This window comes from Eptesicus fuscus, chromosome 20, assembly GCF_027574615.1.
Source record: "Eptesicus fuscus isolate TK198812 chromosome 20, DD_ASM_mEF_20220401, whole genome shotgun sequence".
NCBI lineage: Eukaryota > Metazoa > Chordata > Mammalia > Chiroptera > Vespertilionidae > Eptesicus > Eptesicus fuscus.
The window spans coordinates 2,834,977-2,857,965 of record NC_072492.1 but is presented as its reverse complement, the minus strand read 5'-3'; the positions used below and the strand labels follow the sequence as shown (position 1 = coordinate 2,857,965).

The 22,989-nt window shown below is 42.1% G+C and overlaps 1 protein-coding gene across 2 annotated transcripts in view; it reads left to right on the top strand.

Moving 5' to 3' along the window:
- Positions 1-2,359: 2,359 nt before the first annotated feature.
- AKAP10 (A-kinase anchoring protein 10) overlaps positions 2,360-22,989 on the top strand; it is a 116,032-nt gene continuing 95,402 nt past the window's right edge. For both annotated transcript variants that reach the window (XR_008554674.1, XM_008156205.3), the window contains exons 1-3: positions 2,360-2,615; positions 19,136-19,183; positions 20,883-21,065. Coding sequence is in view for 1 of the 2 variants with exons in the window: in XM_008156205.3 (XP_008154427.1) it covers positions 2,528-2,615; positions 19,136-19,183; positions 20,883-21,065 (319 nt within the window). In the remaining variant the exon portion in view is untranslated. The remainder of the gene's footprint in view (positions 2,616-19,135; positions 19,184-20,882; positions 21,066-22,989) is intronic.

The window sequence follows — 22,989 nt, the reverse complement described above, 5'->3', positions numbered from 1 at the left end:
TCAGTAGGTGGCACTGAGTTGTGTGCGTTATTTTGTTTTTTAGCTCTGTGAAATTCCAGTGCCAACCTGCTGCCCTCTCTGGCTGCCATCAACATAGCCATGGTGCTTGGGGGTTGGGAGGGCTGGAGGAACCTGCCAGCTTCTTTGCTGTTTTGCTCTCCCAGTAATGGTAACCTCAGTCCTCCAGGGGGTTCCTGACCCCAGGACTGGTCACAGGGTGCACCCCTTTTGCTCAGGAAGAAATATGATTCTATGGTTTCCGGGTTCACAGGTAATGTGTTCCACAACCTGACATCAAGAGCAAAGGGAGATATGCTCTGGGAGGTGAAAGAGAGGCAGTTAAGCTCTGTGGCTTTGTTTCTCTGTCTGAAATGCCAACCTCCCCTACAACTATGGCTGTACTCTTCCGTTGTGTGTCTTTGCCCAGATCACTGGACTGTCACAGCTCATACTACTCACCCCTGCAGGAGGGCCTACTGAGTCTCTTTGCTCCTCCCAGCTGAAAGGAGGGTCAGCCATCACCCAATTCCTCCTCTTTCCGGCAGAGGGCAGAGTCCTACCCTGAGCTCCCAGGTGCCTGGCTGCATCCCTGACCTTACTATTTTGCTCCACGTGCCCACCTTTAGATGTTTCAGTGCTTGAATTGTTGAGCAGGGAATCCTTTGTTGAGTTATAGCTGTTCAAATAGTTGAAACTTCAAGGGGATAAACCAAGGGGATCTCTCATGCCCCCATTCCTCTCTATTTTAACTTTATTCATATGTGGGTCAACAAATTTCAAAAGATTAAATGACAAAACTATTAAAGTTTCCCTAAGTACATACACACTTTAATGGGTGATGATTCAGAAGGCATCTGCACTGTTATATATCACTCCTTCCCTTATATTTGCCCAATAAATAATTTCCCATGCTGGATCCTCAGATAAATGAGGATTAGTTGGAGGTGAAGGGAAAGATGGGAGAAAATGTTATAAGCAAATGACTTTGGCATCAGACTGATAGTGATTGCACTCCTGTCCCTGTCCCTTGCTAGGGGATTTCTTGCAGTCTCTCCTCCCATCCCAACCAACTAACCCTACCTTCAGGGAGACAGAGCTTTGGATATGAATCCTGTCTCCTTTACTTGCTACAAGCAAAAAAAACAAACACTACTTTGCAACATTTCGTTTGAATAGATCACTCCAAGCTCAAACCCCTTGAGTTGGTAACAAAACCAAAATAGACAAATCAATTAATTTGCTCTAATTATAAGGTGAAAAGAGCCTGAGTTCTAGTTACAGTCTCAATGTTGACACACTGGATAATCTTAGACAAGTTGCCTCTTCTCTCTGGACCTCAGATTCCCTATCCATCACCTGATGGACTTCATAAATTTAAAAAACCCACTCACCATTTATTGAGCTGCTATGATTGTCCAGCTCTCTGCAGCAGGAGCTCAAGGTTACAGTAATTACCCGGGCCCTGAGCATGTTCGTGGGGTGGTGAGGGGCACTAAAAGTGGGGAGGCTTGTTTCACTCTGGTTTATGACAAATGGGCTGTCATCAGATTCACAGGAAAATGATATTTGAACAGCGCTTGAAGGATGATTCGCTGGAGTTTGCCGGGTCAATATTGGCGAGGCTTTCGTTTTAGGTGCCTTTCAAATCTCAGCTTTCGCAGAGCCTGCATTCTGAGAATACGGTAAGTCCATCCTTTTCCATTACCAAGGTCACAGACGGAGGGGCCAGTGCAGCCGCATGAAACCGGTTATGCCTCCCAGTCTCCATCCGGAAAGCCCATCGCCTCCAACCCGCGGCCTGGTGGGGCGGTGGTCGGCTCCCCTGGGAGAGCACGGGAAGGCGGTCAGGTCAGGGTAAAGCCGCTCTTGCCCGCCATTGCCTTTTAGCCAAACTCGGAGAGGCGGGAGGGGCTAAGCCGGAGCGTGGCGGGATTAGCCCTGCCTTTTAGGGCTCGCTCTGAGGGAAAGGTGCCCAGGGCCGGCGCCGATGCTGCGGCGGCGGCCACCCCGCTCCGCCGAGGGCGGGCGCGCTCACGGAGAGCTGCGGCCGCAGACCGCGGGCGGGTTCAGGCCCCTGGGTGAGGGAGGGCGTGGGCCGCGCAGGCGCAGGGCCAGGCAGGCGCTCCGGCGCAAGCCGAGTACCGGCCCTTCCGGAAGAGGCGCGCGGGGCGGGGCCGGCGCGCGGGGCGGGGCCGCGCGCGGGGCGGGGCGGCGCGCGGGGCGGGGCCGGCGCGCGGGGCGGGGCCGGCGCGCGGGGCGGGGCCGGCGCGCGGGGCGGGGCCGGCGCGCGGGGCGGGGCCGGCGCGCGGGGCGGGGCCGGCGCGCGGGGCGGGGCCGGCGCGCGGGGCCTCCCGTGAAGCCTCGCGCGGGGAAGGACCGGAACTCCGGCCGGCGGCAGGTTGATAATATGGCGGTAGGAGGTACCTGGGCGTCGCGAGGAGGCGGCGGAGCCCACGCCTGGAGGAAAGGTCTCTTTTCGGGCTAGTGCGGCGGCCGCTGCGGGCCGGAAGTCAGGGCCGGTTGCTGAATGAGGGGAGCTGGGCCGTCCCCGCGACAGTCCCCCCGCGCCCTCCGCCCCGACCCTGGCCCCGCCATGTCCTTCTTCCGGCGGAAAGGTAGCTGAGGGGGCGCGGGCGAAGAACCAGTGCGGCCTCGGGCGGCGGTGGGCGGTGGGTCCACTGGGGCTTCCTGCGGGGCAGCGAGGCCTTGGGCCTCCGCGCAGACGCCAGTGCGTGCTTCGCTGTGCTCCGGGCTGCGGGGAGGGGAAGGCGGCCTCCTCGCGCGAGGTCACTGGGAAATTGCCCAAAATTGTTTGCGGAAACGTATACAAGCTAATGACTGTTCGCGTAAGAATCGCTTTTCGGGTGCGGGTGCGTCCTGTGTGTATGTACACTGTGGATCCAGAAAAAGGAAATTCCTTTGGTACCTTGTTGCGGAAGTCTCTGACTTTTCAGAATATTGCGAGCTTTTTGTCTAAAAGCAACACATGAAATTTTTTCAACTAGTGCTTCTTTCCATTCATATTTTTGCGGGGAGGAGGTCCTGCTGTTCCTAAAATGACATTACGTATTGCCCTAATGAAGAAAACTACTCCTTTTGATGACCTAGCAAGTTTACTAACTACCGGAACGCTAATTTTATAAACAAACTACTTATATTTCTGATTTTCAATTCCAATGTCAGATGCCCAGTTTTCAGTAGAGGCTGCTTGATTTTGTGTGTATATGTATACTGGATTGTTGCATTTTATTTAAAACATACATATCCAAAGTGAACAAATGTCTTGGGATGACAGTGGTTCTTGTATAAATTCTTGCTGCTTCAGAGAAAATGTCCCAGATCAAAACTGGTTTTGGAAAAAACACTCAACCAAATCAGGGACTTCGGTTCACCTGACAGCAACTGTGTAACTTCTCTGTCAACTGATAATTAGTTGTTCCCTAACAGCTTTATTCAACTATGACTATGAATTAAAGGATTCCTTTTAAGTACATACTGAGTTTGGTGAATGAATGAAAACAGTGCTGAATAAATGAAACCCAGTAAAGTGGTACAAGGAAGTAAGGTACCTTGTCGTTAATAACTGTAATTTGTTTGACAGGTTTTTGTTGTTGTTTTAAATTTTTATTGATTTCAGAGAGGAAGGGAGAGGGAGAGAGATAGAAACATCAGTGATGAGAATTATTGATCGGCTGCCTCCTGCACGCCCCCTACTGGGGATCAAGCCAACAACCCTGAATTGAACCCCAGGACCCTTCAGTCCGCAGGCCCACGCTCTATCCACTGAGCCAACCCAGCTAGGGCTGTGTGACAGTTTTGAAGTGGTTTTTGTCATTTAATTTTTCGGGGGGCGGGGGAGCATTCTATGTATAGTGAGACAAATTGCGTGTTGCACAATGGACTGTTGTCTCTATTCAGCAAATACTTATGAATGTCTACTGTTTGCCAGGCACTGTGCTAGGCCCTCAGTATAGAGCACGGAACAAGACAAAATCCCTGCACCCATGGAACTTTTTGTCTGCTGGAGTAGACAGTAAATCTCTCTCTCAGTTGAGGCTTGTGCTTTGAAAGTGGTAACTTGACTGAAGAAACATTTAGGTTGGGTGTTAGAGAAAGGCCTCCGCAGGTGACCTTGAAATTTAGAGCTGAGGGATCAGCAGGAGGTCGCATGTAGAGGCCAGGGAATAGCATTCCAGGCTTAGAATAGCGGTTTCAAAGGTCGGGAGGCAAGAAAATTTGGTGTCTTTCAAGAACGTAAAGAAAGGCCATGTGTCTCAGGCTTAGAGACGTAGATGAGTCAGAGCTTTGTGGGCCATGTTTAGGTTTTATTCCAAGTGCAGAGACAATATTATTTTTAAAATTTTAAAGAGGAGTGACTTGATCTTATTTTATGTTTTAAAAAGATTATTCTAGATATATTTTGGAGACTGAATGTGACGAGAATGGAAGCTGAGATGGTCTTATTTATTTAGGACTCTCACTCTCATCCTGTCTTTTTTTTTTTTTTTTAATTACTTTATTGATTAAGGTATCACATATTTGTCATCAACCCCCTCCCCCCGTTCCCTTCCCAATCCCCCCCACCCGCAAGCCCCCCCGCCCCCCTGTTGTCCGTGATCATTGGTTTGGCTCATATGCAAGCACACAAGTCCTTTGGTTGATCTATCTCCCTTGTCCCCACCCTCCCCTACCTTCCCTCTGAGGTCTGACAGTCTGATCATTGCTGTTCTTGTTCATCAGTCTATGTTGTTCATCTTTTCCCCTAGATGAGTGAGCTTATGTGATACTAGGAATACACTTATAGGAACTGAAAATGAGACAAGCAATAATGGTTATGCTGAGAGGCAAATGAATCAGTCTATAGTGAGTTGCTTTCTGGGCCAACAGTTCTTTTGAGTCCCGGTTTCTATGTCCAACAGTTGTTAATGTGTTCATAACAGCAGTGATATTTCAGTTCTGGATGGTGGACAAATGGTGGTATTGCAGGTCTGACCCTCTCTGGTTTGGTCCTGGGTAATCTGCAGTGACGCATATCTGCTGACTGCTAGTATGGCAAGGCATCGCCAGAGTCTTCCATCTCTGGACTGTTTCTCTTCTGACTTCATGGCTGGAGCAGTCCTGTCAATTCCTCTCTGTTGCAGGAATCCACATGTCTCGGAGTTGTTTTCTGAAAATATACAAACATATTCTCGACCAAAAGTTAATAAAGGAATATTTTCTATAAATTTGATTTGCGATCCTTTTTCATTTTTTTTGCCCAAATGATTTTCCTTTGGCTTGTTTTGACACCATGTATGTTTTACCTGGGTGACTTGCTGTTAGCATTACAAATGAAAGTTAATTTTCTAAAGTAAAAATTTTCTAGATGTAATTTATTTGCAGGATATTTTTCCTTACATGATATTCTTCTACTATCCCCCCTTTTTTGGTTTAAATATTGGGAGGCTTTTGGAAATTTTATGCTGTAATCTTGATAGCTTTTAAATTTTACTTTTTTGCACTAAAATGTGACTGCTTTAGGTTCATTATATGTTATGCAATTTTACCATGAGATGAACTATCAATAAAAATTTTAGTTAACACTTTAGTAACAGCTTTTTTGTCCAGTACAATTGATTTTTCTAGAGTATTTGCTTATTTTGATTGGCCAATTTAAATTAGTCTGAAAACTTGACTACTATTTTACTGTCAAATTTAATATTCTAACAACCATCTTGTTTTACCCTGTAATTATTAGTGGAGAGGATTATTTGCCTTCTTGAGTAGGCCCTGAGCATTCCTGGTGCTAGGCTGGATTTAGATATCCTAGACCCCAGTTCCCTGGATCATGGGTGCAAGACATCTCCATCAAGTCTTGTTGCGGTGAGAGGGCATCTGCTGTCGGCCAAGTCTCTGTTACCTGGGTCCCGATTTGAGCTGGGTATGTGAAGCTGAGCAGCCATGGGGGCAGGAGATCTCCTTCAGCAGGGGTGAGGGTTCAGGCCCCTGCAAACTTGGGGGGGGTGAAGGTTTGTGCCCCACCTCTGTTGACCCCCAAGTTCTCTCCTGATGGCCCCTGTGCGTCATCCTGTCTTTAAATACCATTTTTAAATAATACACATATGCTGATGATTCCCAAATTTACACCTCCACGGAATTCAGACTGGCTAATCTGTTGTCAGTCCACTTTATGCCTGTGCATAATATCTAATTAGTAGACTATTGTTAGTTATTACTTTTGATATATATATAATAGATAATAGATACATCTTTAAATTATTATCTAAAATTTAACTCCATATATGGTTCTTCTAAACCTGTTCATCTGCTTTTCTCATTTCAATAAATGTAATTTCTGGCCTTTTCGTTGCTCAGGCTAAACTTTAGTACATTTTAGACCACTCTTTCACTCCTCTATCTAATTTATTAGCAAATCTGTTAGGTCTACCCCAGAACATATCCAAATTCAACCACTCCTCACCGCCCTCGTCTAGGCAGTCATCTCTGTTTAGATTGGGTGGTTAAGGAAGTCCTCTGAGAGGATGCCATTCCAATCTCAGTTTAAATGTCAAGAGGAAGCTGGTTTTATGAAAATTGAGGAAGCAGCATTATTTTGCTTACAGTTTGGTTTCCTTTCTTTCATCCTTGACCCCTGTGGTATATTTTCAAAATATCTGTTCAGATTCCTCTAGTGCAGTGGTTCTCAACCTTTCTAATGCCGCGACCCTTTAATACAGCTCCTCATGTTGTGGTGACCCCCAACCATAACATTATTTTCGTTGCTACTTCATAACTGTAATTTTGCTACTGTTATGAATCGTAATGTAAATATTTGTGTTTTCCGGTGGTCTTAGGTGACCCTGCTAGCGGTTTTCAACGTATGGGTCGCGACCATCGGAAAACACAGATATTGTGGGGGTCACCACAACGTGAGGAGCTGTATTAAAGGGTCGCGGCATTAGAAAGGTTGAGAACCACTGCTCTAGTGGCTTCCATAATCTAGGTCCCATTTCCTCGTTAGGTTCATCTCCTGCTCTCCACCATCACTCTTCCATTTATATTGCCCTCCTTGTCAAGTGTATTCCCACCTCAGTGCCTTTGCACTTGTTTTCTCTGCTGGAAACAACTTCTCACAGATACCTACCTATTTTGCTTCCTCATCTCTTTCAGGTTTTTGAGCAGTGGTCATCTTAGTAAAGCTTTCTTTGGCCATCCTGCTTAACATTGCAGTCACTGGCCCCTGCACTCCCATCCCCTTGCCTTACTTTATTTTTTCTCTATAGCATTTATCACCATCTGCTTTACTATGTATTTTATTAGGATGAAAGCTGACTTTTTTTTTTTATGACTGTATCTATGTCTAGGTTAGTGCCTGGAATATAGTTAGGAATTTAGTAAATATTTGTTGATAAGTGAATAAAAAATAAAAAATATCAGGTAGCAATAAGTGCTATGCAGTGAATTTAAACTGATTTGGGAGCAGACCTGGAGAATAACAATTTACATTAAAGGGACAAATGGTATTTAACTAAGATCTGAATGAAGAGAGAGCCAGCCTTTTTAAGATAAAAGGAACTACATTCTAGCTAGAGAGAACTAACTAGTAGTACAAATGTCCTGAGACAGGAATGAGTTCCCTGTGTTCAAGGAACAGAAAGAAGGCTGGAACTCACTTGGAGAGGAGGGGAATCACTTTAATAAGTGAGTGGAGTGAAGAAAAACTAGGAAAGCTTTGGGCTCAGAGTTTGGGGTAAAAGGAATCAGGAATTCTCTTTTGGCTGTTGTGAGCATGCTATAACTTTCGAACATCCATATGCATATGTCACAGAAGCTGTTGGATGTACAAGTCTGTAGTTCTGGAAGAAGGTTAGAACTCAAGATCTGGATGTGGATTTAGAAGTACTATGCATAAATGATAAAGACATGGAACTATATATCACCTAAGGACTATATATAATATATGAGTTAGGTTGAATAGCTAAGCTACCAAAACATAGACACTGAAGATAGACCTTTATTTTTCTCTTGTGCAACAGTCCAGGTTCCTGGTCATTGGGTGGCTTTGCTTCATGATCATTCAAGGATCGTTTTCCTCCCATCTTATTTCTCTTTCCTTTGGATTGTGGGCTGTTTCATCAAAGGCAGGTCATAGCCTCTTCTGTCTGTCCTTAGTCCTCTCCTCCATGGTAAGGGGAAAAAGTATGAAGGATTGTACATTCCATTTCTATTCACATTCTGTTGGTGAGAGCTTAGTTATATGGTCATAGATAACTGCAAAGGTTTCTGAGAACTGAAAAATAGGGCCAGCTGTAGATAAGGGGAGAATGTGTTCAGTGGCCTGGTAGCATCCCCCGCCATACTGTAGACAAGACAGGAGCCTAGGAGAAGGCTCTGAGGTTAATCCAGATTTTAGAAGTTGAGGAACATACACCATTGGCAAAGGAGAGTTGAAAATAAAATGTCAGGGATGTAGGAGTGCAATGTCATGGAAGCTAAGGGTAGATAATATTTCAAAAAGGAGGGAGTATTGTGTGGAATGTTATCTGCAAGGTCAAGATAAATAGAACTACCTACTCAATTTGATAATGTGTAAGTAATCAATGACTTATATAAGAGTGAAGTGAGGAAAATAGGAGTAATTAAGAACACCTTTTCAAGAAACTTTGCAGTGAAAAGTAACAAAAAGTAGCAATAGCTGGAAGGGGATATTGGGCTGAGGTGTATTTAAGATAAAATATACCAGAGCATGTTTGTATAATGATAGGAATGATTCATTAGAGAGGGAGAGGTTGATATATAAGAGAGGGTGTAGCTTGCATGAGTGAAGTTCTTAAGAAGACCTGTGGAGTTGGGATTAAAACCTGACTATACCAAGATTGGCTAGAATCCACTGCTGCTGGAAATGTCAATCAGTACTACCGCTTGTATGAAGTTTAAAAATCTCAAGCAGTATTCTGTATTGTTCATAGATACATAAATCTCTTAAAGAGTAAAAATGCAGTAAAACAATAAGCATTCAATTCATGAAGTTGTTTCTTTTGGAAGAGCTGTAATGAAATCAGGGCGATGTTTCAGTTGCACCTGCAATGTTTTATTTCTTTTAAAAGTTCTTCTGAAACAAATCTGACAATGTTAAGATTTGATAAATTGGAATATGCCTCCTATTAAGGTCTTTTTTTTTTTATAGTTTTAAATGTTTCATAATGAAAATATACAGGTAAGAAAAAGCTTAGTCAGTAGTACAAAATAAGGTGGCAGAAATAAACCTAAATGGATCAGTAATCACAATAAATTTAAATAGACTAAAATCCATATGGCTAAATATATAGTAAAAGTCCATGTAGCTAAAGATAAAGACTCAGTTTTGATGATAGACTGAAATGCATCCATAAGCCATTGACCAGAGAGACAACCGAAACATAAGGGCGTAATGAAATTTAAATTTAAAATAAATGGGTAAATTCACTAGACAAATGCTCACCAGAAGAAAGTTTGTGTCACAGATGAAATATTTCAAAGCATAGCCAAAACCGGTTTGGCTCAGTGGATAGAGCGTCGGCTTGCGGACTCAAGGGTCCCAGGTTCGATTCCGGTCAAGGGCATGTACCTTGGTTACAGGCACATCCCCAGTAGGGGGTGTGCAAGAGGCAGCTGATCAATGTTTCTCTCTCATCGATGTTTCTAGCTCTCTATCCCTCTCTCTTCCTCTCTGTAAAAAATCAATAAAATATATATTTAAAAAAAAAAATATTTCAAAGCATAAAGCAAAACTTTTTTTGTTAGGGCCAAAAGGTCACTACATTATAAAATGAACAGGATACTAGGAAGATAAAATTCCGAACTAGTTTGCACCTAATGTCAGTCTCAAAATATATAAAGCAAAATATATAGTTACCAAGAGAAATCAACCAATTCATAGTCATAGTTAGAGTTTTAGGAATGCTGTGTTTTAGAAATAAACAGAAATGGACTAACCCAGACAGTAAAAATATGGATTGGATTTCTGCTATGTACTGTCTATACTAATAAAAGGGTAATATGCTAATTAGACCAGGAGACCTTCCGGGACATCCTTCCAGACAAAGCCATGGTGGCGGGGCAGAGGCAGTTAGGGGCTAGCAGGCCAGCGGGGGAAGGGGGGGCAGTTGGGGGTGATCAGGACATCAGGGTAGGCAGTTGGGGGCTAGTAGGCCAGCAGGGGGGCAGTTGGGGGCGAGAAGGCTGGTGGGGGGGCAGTTGGGGATGAGCAGGCCAGCACGGGGGGCCAGTTGGGGGCAAGCAGGCCAGCAGGCGGGGGCAGTTGGGGGCAAACAGGTTGGGGGGGGGCACTTGGGGCGATCAAGCCAGCAGGAGGGGGAAGTTGGGGGTGATCAGGCCAATGGGGGGTGGGCAGTTGGGGGCAAGCAGGCCAGCAGTGGGGGGCAGTTGGGGGCAAGCAGGCCGGCAAGGGGGGGCATTTGGGGGTGAGCAGGCCGGCAGGCACAGTGGTTGGGGCGATCAGGCAGGCAGGCAGGTGAGCAGTTAGGAGCCAGCGGTCCCGGATTGCAAGAGGGATTACCGACTGCCGGCAGTCGGACATCCCCTGAGGAGTACCAGATTGGAGAGGTGCAGGCCGGGCTGAGGGACCCCCCCCCCCCATCCTCCATGCATGAATTTTGTGCACCGGGCCACTAGTTTAAATATAAAAAAGATCACGGGACGGTTAAAAGCAAAAGGATGGGAAAATACTATCACAGATACAAACAAAAAGAAAGCTAGCCTAGCTGGTGTGGCTCAGTAGTTGAGCATTGACCTATGAACCAGGAGGTCATGATTCAATTCCCAGTCATGGCACATGCCCTGTCATGGGCCCCATTCCCAGTAGGGGCTTGCAGGAGGTAGCTGATCAAGGATTCTCTCTCATCATTGATCATTGATGTTTCTCTCTCTCCCTCTACTTTCTTCTCTGAAATCAGTAACTATATTTTTAAAAAATGAAAGTTAATTTACAATGACACATACATGAAAAAAGAAGGAAAAATTAAGTTTGGAAGGGGAGGGGAACAAAAGAGCCATTATTTTGGGGTAATATGATTTTATACATAGAAAATTCAAGAAAATCACATACCATTAGAACTCAAAAGAGCTTGGCTGGGTTTTAAAAATATCCAAGTATTTAAAAATCAATTGTGATCAGCCGGCGTGGCTCAATGGTTGAGCGTAGACTATGAACCAAGAGGTAATGGTTCGATTCCTGGTCAGGGCACATGCAGGCTCAATCCCCAGTGTGGGGCATGCAGGAGGCAGCCAATCTATGATTCTCTCTCATTGGTATTTCTTTCTCCCTCTCCCTCTCTCTCTGAAATCAATAAAAATATATTTAAAATACAATAAAACTCAATTGTATCTCCCTGTATTCTAGTTAAAACAAAAGACTCAAAATTTTAAGGAATTTACAAAACAGAATCTATACTAATAAAAGGTAATATGCTAATTAGACTTGACATCTTCCGGACAAAGCTGGGCCCAGGCGAAGCCGCCCACCCCCAGGCCAGGGCTCCTGTGGCTGCGGCCTGGGTGAAGCTGCCCGCCCCAGGTCCCGGGCGCCTGCAGCCAGCCGGAGGAGGGAAGCCTTGGTCCCAGGTGAGGGGCTGAGGCAGAGGTGGTTCGGGGTGACCAGGCAGGCAGAGGTGGTTAGGGGCAATCAGGCAGGCAGGCAGGCGAGCGGTTAGGAGCCAGAGGTCCCAGGTGGGAGAGCCATGTCCGACTGCTGGTTTGTGGGATCAGGCCTAAACTGGCAGTCGGACATCTCCCGAGGAGTCCCGGATTGGAGAGGGTGCAGGCCAGGCTGAGGGACATATACCCCTCCCTGTGCATGAATTTCATGCACTGGGCCTCTAATTGTACATGAAAGGAGAACCAAATAAATGAGAAGGTATACTATACTCGTGGATAAAAAGATTTAATACCAGAAAGATGTGAACTCTCCCAACTTAATCATTAAGTTAGTGCTGTTTAAAAAGAAATTCCCCTGGGAGTTTAGGATAAGAAGTTGATCATATAATTAATATTGAAGATAGTTTTGAAAAAGAATAAGATAGAGGACTTGGCCCTGCCAGAGGCTTATTATATAGTTTAGTAATTAAGACAGTAGAAGTGAATGCCCAGAAACAGATCATGTATACATGGGAACTTAGTAAATAAAGAGTTCCTATTCACTGGGGACTAAATGATGCTTGTTATTCCTCTGGCAAAATAAATAAATAATAAATGAATAAGATTCCCTATCTCTTATTATATACATTCAGGGTTCAACAAACTTTTATGTAAAAGGACAGATAGTAAATATTTTAGGCTTTGCAGGCCATATGGTCTCTGTCTCACTCTCCTCTATCCTTGTAGCCATAGACAGTATATAAACAAATGGATATGGCTGTGCTAAAATAAAACATTATTTTTTTTAAAACTGGTAGTGGCTCCCTAGCCGGTTTGGCTCGGTGGATAGAGTGTCGGCTTGTGGACTGAAGGGTCCTGGGTTTGATTCTGGCCAAGGGCACATGCCCGGGTTGAGGGCTCGATCCCCAGTAGGGGGCATGCAGGAGGCAGCCAATCAATGATTCTCTCTCATCATCGATGTTTCTATCTCTCACTGTCCCTCTCTGAAATCAGTAAAAATATATATTAAAAAATAACTGGTAGTGGGATGGATTTGGCCCATGTGCTGTATAGTTTGCCAGTCCTTGATATACAGAAATAAATACCAAGTAGATAAGAGCCAGAATTTGAAAAAGCAAATTTTGAAATCATAGAAGAAAATTGGGGGGGTGGGGGGCACGGAATCTGATTTGGGGCAGGAAAGGATATTTCAAAAAATAGGGCAGGGAAATACATTCCACATAATGTAAATTTGATGTTAAAATAAAAAACTCATACAATAAAATATACCTAAGGTATTTGCGTTGCAAACAAAAGGTTAATATCCAGGATATGTATAGGATTTCTACAAATAATAAAAGACAACATGAATAAGCAGTCCATAAAAGAGGAAACCTGAATAGCCAATGAACATAAAAGGATGTTACATCAAAGAAAATCAAGGAAATGAATTAAAAACACCATCAGATACCATTTGGGAACTATTAAGTTGGCAAAAATTAGAAGTACCAAGGATATAAATATGAAGTACAGAGGTAGTATAAATTGATATAGCTACTTTTGTAAAAAAAAAAACAAAGAAAAAACAAACACATAATATGTTACCTAGCAGCTCCATTACTAGGGATTTATCCTAGAGAATTTCTTTTTTTTTTTTTTTAATATATTTTATTGATTTTTTACAGAGAGGAAGAGAGAGGGATAGAGAGTTAGAAACATCGATGAGAGAGAAACATCGATCAGCTGCCTCTTGCGCACCCCCTACTGGGGATGTGACCGCAACCAAGGTACATGCCTTTGACCGGAATCGAACCCGGGACCCTTGAGTCTGCAGGCCGACGCTCTATCCACTGAGCCAAACTGGTTTCGGCAAGAATTTCTTATATATACACATAGGAAGACATGTACTAGAATGTTCATCACATCAATCTTTGTGAAAATTAGAAAGTAAAATCTAAATGTTAACAGGAAAATGGATAAATAAAGGCATATTTATTTAAAGGAATTAAGCAGCTAAAATGAACTAGAGCTACATGAAAACTAGAATTGCATCAGTATAGACAAATGTCGAATTATATGAATACAAGTGTAAGATAAGTGTAGAAGAACATAAGCATACCTCAGAGATATTGTAGGTTTGGTTTCAGACCACTGCAATAAAGCAAATATCAAAGTGAGTCTCACAAATATTTTGGTTTCCCAGTGCATATAAAAGTTGAAGTGTGTAAGCAATAGCATTATGTTTAAAAAACAATGTACATACCTTAACTAAAAAATACTTTATTGCTAAAAATGCTACCCATTGTCTGAGCTAGTGGAGGGTGGAGGGTCTTGCCTCTGGTGGTGGCTGCTAACTAACTGATCAGGGTGGTGGTGCCTGTACAACAATAATGACGTTTGCAGCTTTGATTGTCTCTTTTGTGAATGATTTCTCGGTAGCATGCAATGCTGTCTGTTAGCATTTTACCCCCATAGAACTTCTTTCAAAATTGGAATCAGTCCTCCAAACCATGATACTACTATATCAAGTTTATGTAATGTTCTGAATCCTTTGTTGTCATTTAAAAAATGTTCACATCTTCACCAGGAGTAGATTCCATCTCAAGAAACCACTTTCTTTGCTCATTCATAAGAAGCAACTCCGATCTATTCAAGATCACAAGATTGGAACAATTCAATCACATCTTCAGGCTCCACCTGTAATTCTTGTTCTCTTGCTGTTTCCACCACATGTGCAGTTACTTCTTCCACTGAAGTCTTGAGCCCCTCAAAGTCATCCATGGGGGCTGGAATCACCTTCTTCTAACTCCTGTTAAGTTGCTATGTTGACCTCTTCCCATGAATCACAAATGTTCTTAATGGCATCTAGAATGGTAAATCATTTCCAGATTTTTAATTTAATTTGGCAGCTATAGCCTTACAAAATGTATTTCTTAATAAGACTTGAAAGTTGAAATTACTCCTTGATCTATGGGGTGAATGTTGTGTTAGCAGTCATGAAAACTATATTAGTTTCAATGTATATCTCCATGAGAGCTCTTGGGTGGCCAGGTGCATTGTCAGTGTGCAGTACAATAAAACCTTGATGTAATGGACTAATTCAGGCAATTCCATTAAAGCCAAAAGTATTTTATATAATAAAATAGGTTTTCTGAATGCATATGTTAAAAATTTGACAAATTAGTTTACCTGTTTTTACTTATGTAGATATATTTGTGTAATTAAGTATGTATGAGAAGTTTAATTTCACAGAAATGTTTTCTATACATATTATCATAATTTTAAATTTATATTGAATAGGTCTAGTAAATGCTTGCATTTACTAGTTACTGTGAGTAAACAAATGCATATGGCTGGGGTGTGGCTTAGCACACACCCAAACCTTGACCAGCACTCATTAAAACTGCGGCAAGAGCCCTGGCCAGTTTAGTTCAGTGGTTAGAGTGTTGGCCCTTGGATGAAGGGTAGCAGGTTTGATTCCTGTCAAGTGCATGTACCTTGGTTGTAGGTTCAATCCCTGGCCCAGTCAGGGCATATGCATGAGGCAACCAATCAATGTGTTTATCTCACATTGATTGTTTCTCTCTCTCTCTCCCCCCCCCCCTCCCTTCCACTCTCTCTAAAAATGAATGAGGAAAAAAATATCCTCAGGTGAGTTTTAACAAAAAACCTGCTGCAGAATGTCTTGACGTGGGACAACAGAACCAATTACCACACAATGCTTTTTGATCACATGCTAATCATTCCCTGAACATTATTTAAGAGTGGTGACTCTTGGATTTAAATATGTAGATTATAGTTGTGGATATGTAATATTTATTTATGGCAGTGAAATTACTACAGTGTTTTTTTCTAACATAAGGCCTATTTGCTAATTTTTTTTTTAAATAACAGTGAATTAATAACAAAGATAACCTGTTGATTTAATTATAAGCAAATCTTAGTTCAAAACATTTTAAAATTAACAGGGTGTTAATTTTCACATATGACATATGGGCCAGAAATTTTGTCCATTAAGTTGAAGTTCATTGAATTGAGGTCCAAAAAATTGAGGGTTTACTGAAATATATTGAAAGGAGTATTTTCTTCTGAGCAGTAGGTCTCAACAGTGAGTTTAAAATAGTCAGTAAACTATGTTATAAACAGACTAGTGGCCCAGTGCATGAAATTTGTGCACATTAAAAGGAAATTAATTAGAGGAAATACTTTAATATTGCTATTCACATCCCCCGGCCCAGCGGCGCTAGGCGGGAAGACAGCCTCATGTCCACATCCCTGGCCAATTCCCAGGCTGGGAGGCAGCCTCACATCCCAGGCTGGCGCAAGTCCCCGCCCACAGACGCTGCAAGTCCCCGTGCGACCCCCCACCTGCCTCGCACGCAGCCTCCTGCTGTTCAGTCCTTATGGTATCATGGCATGATGACCATTTGCATATTAGCCTTTTATGATGATGATGATGATGATGATGATGATGATGATATCTGGCCCAACTTTTTGATCATTATGTGTGATAAATCCCTGGGAATGTAATCACCCAGCCCAGGAGCCTGAATATTTGCTACATCCTGTGAAACTGTCTCCAGAAATGCTGTCCCTTATACTCCGGAGCAGTGTTACCAGGTGTCTCTTTCATCACACCCTCTCCAGTACTGAATATTGTGATTTCTTAAAAGTTCCAGGTATCTTTTCTTTGCAAATACTTGATTACCTTTGAAGTTAACTTTTCTCATGTATATTAGTTACTTTATTTCTTCTTTAGTTCAAGGTCTTTGCTCAGACATATTCTTGAAGTAATCTTATTTTGTTTCACTTCATGGGAAGCAATAGCAGCTTCCATGGAGGAAGGTGGGGGGCTAGAGGGGGGAGAGTGGTGCTGGACCAGATGTCGTCGGCAATGGCTCCTGTTAAAGGTTAGATTGGAGGTGAGGGGGTTAAGGGAGGTGTTAGGTTCTGAGACCGAAATGTTAGGGTGAGGGCACGCAGTCAAAGGTCACCATTTGGGAGGTTGGGCCCCTGGGGTCTGATGGGGAGGATGAGGGTCAGACCCAGGTTTGGTGAGGGATGCAGGAGGGGAGTGGTCTAGCTGGGAAGGCCTGTGGGTCTGGGCGGCTTCCCAGATTCAGGCGCCCAGCACTCGCCACCAGCGCTGGGGCCACCGCTCTGTCCAGACCCCGCGACAGCCAGACGGACCTGCAGCTTCAGCCCAGCTGCGCTGCAGGGGCTGCGGGAGGTCACGTGGCTCCGAAGCCTGTACCTCATCTCTGAGCTGAGCGCACCCCCCTCTTCAGGGAAACTGCCTGAGCGGCCCCTCTAGGTGACATCACCTGGTGACGACATTAGCTGGGTGCACCACACAGCCTGATGCTGCGCGGGCTGGGGGAGACTTTATGGGAGGAGGTCCTCTGTCCCCTAACCCCACCACCGCAGGCCCGATCCCTCATCCCTCCCTGCACACATACAGGCACCCAGAGGCCGGGGTAGGGACAGGTTTCCACATTGTTGGAAACCACTTGTCCCAAGGGTCCCCAGTCTCAGTGTTGCCACATGACTGCATGGCCTCGGTGTTATGCCACTACTTTCTGATGCCAGTTTTGCACCTTAAACTCAAATTAACTGCAAGAGCAGCTTTCCTCTTCGCCCTCCCGGGACTCACAGTTCTGTTGTATATGCTCTTTTCAAAGGGCAGTTTCTAGTTCTTGGCCATGTGGAGTGTTGCTGACTTTTCATTCTAGGTTTGCACATGGGGAATCCTGAATTCTGTTTGGCTGGTGACTCTGTCTGTTCTACAGCAAGCCTGTGAGCGAACAAATACGATCCCCATTTTACATTTACTCTCAGACTAGTAACATTTCCCCAAGTGGGACTGGATCCTATAAACCAATTCCCACGCTCCACTACACTGAATAAGAATGAGGATCTGAGCTTACCTTTCACATGAAGAGCCAATGAGGCAGTCTCACGTCCCCGGCCGGGCGCCGGGCTGGGAGGAAGCCTCGTGTCCCAGCGGCACAAGTCCCCACCCCCTTCCCTGCCCACCAGCTCTTGCTGCGCACGCGGCCTTGTTGAACAGTCGTTACTGTGACGGAGTAATGACAATTTGCATATTACCTCTTTATATATATAGATGTGCTATCATCCAGGCTTTGTTGTTCCATGTATAGAGCACAGGCAGAGTAGATTAGCATAAATCTTAAGGGCGGTAGGATTTTTGGAATGGAAAATGAGCATTGGCTTTAACTTAGTCACTAGCTGCATTAGCCCCTAACAAGAGAGTCATCCTGTCCTTTGAAGCCAGACGTTGACTTATCTCTAGTCATGAAAGTCCTAGATGGCATCTTTTTCCAATGTAAGGCTATTTTGAAACAAATTGAAATATGTTGTTTAGTGTAGCCACCTTCATTAATCATCTGAGCTAGATCTTCTGGATAACTTGCCGCTTCTTCTACATCGGCACTGGCTGCTTCACCCTGCGCTTCTGTTATGGAGATGCTTTCTTTCCTTAAGCCTCATGAACCAACCTCGGGTGGCTTCGAACTTTCTTCTGCAGCTTCTTCACCTCAGTCTGACAGCAGTGATCAGTACTTGAAATGATCTTAACTTATTTTTGTCCTTGTTTGTCTCCATGTACTTGCATGTGGACTTCTTGAAGGCAGGACTATCTTTTCCGAGCCAGGCAAGTACCTGGTACATAAAAGGCACTCAAATATTTGTTGATGGATTGATTTATCAGATACTGTGAGAGCTAGTTATTTCCTCCTAGTAGCCTTTAATGTTTAAGAGCACAAATAGAGAGATGAGTACATTTTGGGATTTATTTTGATAGGCTTTTCATGATGAGGTTAAAGAAAATTTAATGTTGGAAAAACACAAGAAAACTAAGGAGGGTTGAAAATAGTCTTATGTTAGATCCTGTAAGAGTTCACACTTGGCCTAGGCTGCCATGCACCTTCCTTTCTTGGAAATATTTGTAGCGTATCTGCAGTAGAATTCCACTGTTTTGTATGATAGAGGAGAGATTGTATAATTTTTTAAGAAACAAATTGTTAAACCTTGAGTATTAGAAGTTTAAAGTGTTTTTAAGTTTGGAATGTTTGTATTTGATGCTGTGGGGGAATACACAATAAATAAGATATGATGTACAACCAAAGAACTCTTTTAAAAAATTATTTTTATTGATTTCGGAGAGGAAGGAAGAGGGAGAGAGAGATAGAAACATCAATGATAAGAGAGAATCATTGATTGGCTGCCTTCTGCAGGCCCCATACTGGGGATCGAGCCCGCAACCCTAGCATATGCCCAAGTACTTTTCCATGATCACATGGCTAATAGGCGGCAGAGTCAGAATTTGGGCCCAGGTATTCTCACATTGTCTCTCCATAGCATACTCAGTGTCCTTGACTTTGTCCTCCATGTAAAATTTTGAATACTTATCTGTTATAATAAAGCTCATCTAATTTTTACAATGTATAGAATGTATCTTTTTTACTGTAAAGGTTGGTCATGAAGCTCTTTTTTCTCCTAGTGAAAGGCAAAGAACAAGATAAGACTTCAGATGCCAAGTCAGTTAAAGGTGAGTTCAGCAATATTCCATTGTATTAAAAAGGGATGTGCTTTGCATTTATGAGCTCTCCAATCCTGTTATTCTCTCCCTTCATTTGCCATTCATCATTTCTGCCCTTTTTTAGAATTATTTGTGATTGACTTATTTTCCTGCTTAACTTTTATATACCCCAAACACCTAGCATATAATAAATAGGTTTTCACTAAGCATCTGTTGGCTTTTCTAGTGATTACAGTGAATCAGTGCCTTCCTTGTTAATCACACATTTGATTGTTCCCTAAAAGTGATTAGTTGATTTTATTTTAAAACAGCAAAAAGCAAAAAATGCTCTTAACTGAGTGAAAGCACTCCTTGGTTTTCTGTTTGTCCACCAGTGTGGATGGTAACAGTTTTCACTTCATTACTTTGGGTGAATGGCCTTAACTTAAATTTACTCTGAGTACTTTATTGGAATCAGTATATTATCCCTGTTTATAAGGCATTCTTAGGTTATACTCTTTTCTGTAGTTGTGACTGATTTCATTCTTTCAATGTACAAAGATTATAATGGGAAAATTATAATGGAAATTATTTCCATAGCCATTACATATAAATTTTATAAATAGAATTTATTTACATGAAATCTGTGGGTTGCCACTTATTTAGATTTTTCTTTCAAATGTTTATATGTTGTGTGACTGGCATTGAGTATTAACTCCATATGCTCAATTTGCCAGAGACTAATTATAACTTAAGAGATTTGTAAGGTGTTTTCCTGCTTATTTCTGATCATTTAAAGCCAGTTGAATTCTTTGTTAGTGATACTGCCCTCTAATTTGATTGGCATTGATAGAGGCTAAAAGCCCTTAGCAAGCAGAGGCTTGTGACTAGATTTGATTGTAGTAGGAAGGAGGGATCGTGATGGCTCAGGCATATCAGTCTTGTACACTAACAGTATAACTTTGGAAGTCGTGTAACTTCCTTTAGATTCTTCATTTGTAGGTTAAGAGGGTTGGCCTATCTAACTTCTACATTTGTACCAGGCTAAAAAAAAGTTCCATGCTTGTATTCTATTTATGACTGTATATAATCTGTGCTTAGCATTCCTGACATAATTTAAAAAATAATTTGAAGACAGCCTCATTGCATAATTCTCCCAACTCTTGTTGAATAGTTGATAAATATAGATACCTGGAAACAGGTGTGGACATTCATGTTTTTATCTGCTTTATTCTATAAACACATCTCGAGGAGTAATAGGTTAAATTACAGCACTATGTAGTTTGTCTTTCATAAGAACTGTTACCAAGTATTACTCAGATTCTGTGTCTGGGAGCTACTAGTATTTACTAAGATAGAAAGCACCTGTCTGTTGACTGCTCAATAAAATAAGTGGTGTTGCCCAGCCAGTGTGGCTCAGTGATTGAATGTCGACCCATGAACCAGGAGGTCATGGTTCGATTCTCAGTCAGGGCACATGCCCGCATTGTGTGCTCGATTTTCAGTAGGGGGTATACTGGGGATTAAGCCTGCAACCTGGTCATATGCCCTGACCAGGAATCGAACTGGGATGCTCAACCACTGAGCCATGCCGGTGGGCAAAAAACTTAATTTTTAAAGTTCTCTTAAAGCCCTCTTTTGAGAAAACAGAGGGCTTTAAGAGAACTTTTAAGATAGTTTTGAGAAATTATCAAATTTTAATTTTTAACAATTTTTTGAAAAATTATAGCCTCAAATCCTGTATATTCCCCACAAAAAAGCACTAAAAATCATGCCTTGCTGGAGGCTGCAGGACCAAGTCATATTGCAATCAATGCCATTTCTGCCAACATGGACTCCTTTTCAAGTAGCAGGACGGCAACGCTTAAGAAGCAGCCAAGCCACATGGAGGCCGCTCATTTTGGTGACTTGGGTAAGTGACCATCACTTTTTGTTAAACTTACCATAGGAGGAAGGAGTTCAGTATAATATGTGAATTCCTGCCAAAGGATACTGAACTGTATAATTAAAAAATGTATACAAATTAAAATAATAGCTGTAAGTGTAATGGAAGCACTGTGTTTTGTTCCTATAAATACAAAATATAAAGGACACACAATAAAAAAATGGCCATGTCGAAGAAGAAATACATTTGACCTGACTGTGTGAAAAAGTTGCCTCATTTCACTGATACTCAGGGAAATGAAAATTAAAATAGGTAAATTTTTAAGTAAATAAATATTTAAAGTTTGATAATTTGTTAATGTAGATGCAAAAAAATAGCGACTTTTTAGTGGAAGTGCAAATTGGTGAAGATTTTTTAAAAGACAATTTGGAAGTATTTATCAAAATATATACAATCTAGTCCTCGGTATGGTCACATGTATGCACAAAGATGTATACATAAATATGTATAAGGCTATTCATTGCAGTATTGTTTGTGATAGGGAAGAATTAGGAACAAGATATAAATAACCTTTGATAGAGAAATAGTCAAATTTTGATAATACCCATACTCTGGAATACTTTATAGCCATTTAAAGTCTGAAAAAGACATGGAGAAATGTCTGCTATGTTAAAGTGAAAAAGCAGCTTATATAGCAGTATGTATAGTAGGATCCCTGTTAAGTAGGATCCCTTAAATTATAACTCCTTTCTCTCCCCACCCTCTGCACATGCAAAAAAAAAAAGAAAAAAAAGATATGCAGGAGATTTCTTACAACTGCACATGAATCTACTATATCTCAGAATTAAAAGTTTAATTAAAAATTATAAGTCTTGGCCAAAACCGGTTTGGCTCAGTGGATAGAGCGTCGGCCTGCGGACGCAAGGATCCCAGGTTCGATTCCGGTCAAGGGCATGTACCTTGGTTGCGGGCACATCCCCAGTAGGGGGTGTGCAAGAGGCAGCTGATCGATGTTTCTCTCTCATCGATGTTTCTAACTCTATCCCTCTCTCTTCCTCTCTGTAAAAAATCAATAAAATATATTTTTAAAAAAATTATAAGTCTTGCAGGGGATCAGGATTTCTTGAAGTTCATGAAATGGATGTCTACAAAGATGGACTAGTTAACATTGACAATAAGATAGTCAGCAAGGATGATGATATGTAAAATGCTTCAAAAGAAAATTATTTGAGTAGCAAAGGATCAAGAAAAGCTCTTTTGAAAAATTGATGTAACCATCAGTTAATTTTATGAAAATAAACCTCTTTATGTCATCCTGTGAAAAATTTTTTAAAAAACATGCCAAGATTTGCTTTTTTGTTTTTTAATAGCTGTGGTTATAATCACAACTAAATTTAGTTAAATGTAAAATAAACTTGTCTTTATTAAGTTTGGTTTTATTTTTTAAGATAAAATCCCAGAGCTACTCTGTTTTAAATAATATTGAGAGTTCATAACACTTTTCTAGCTATCTCCACACAACCACAATTGTTCCCTAGGATAAGTTCCTAGAAATGAAGTTATTAAATTGAAAATCATGCCGATTGCTTAAGGTTTGTTATCTGTTACTGAATGCTCCTCCAAAAACCTCTCATTATCAGTGGTGAGAGTGCTTCCTCTTCCATTGTGCCTTGCTAGTGCTTGTTATTATTTTTTTCTTAAAAAAATTCTTTTTATTGGTTTCAGAGAGAGAGAGAGACATCGATGATGAGAGAGAATCACTGATCAGATTCGGGCGAGATCGAACCTTGACTTACTGATTCATAGGTTGATGCTTAACTATTGAACTACACCAGCCGGGCTATTATTTTTTGAAAAAATATCTTCCAGTTTGACAAGCTAAAAGGTTATATTGTATTAATTTGCTTTTTTGGAATTTTTAATGATGTTGAATATTTTTAAAAAATTATTA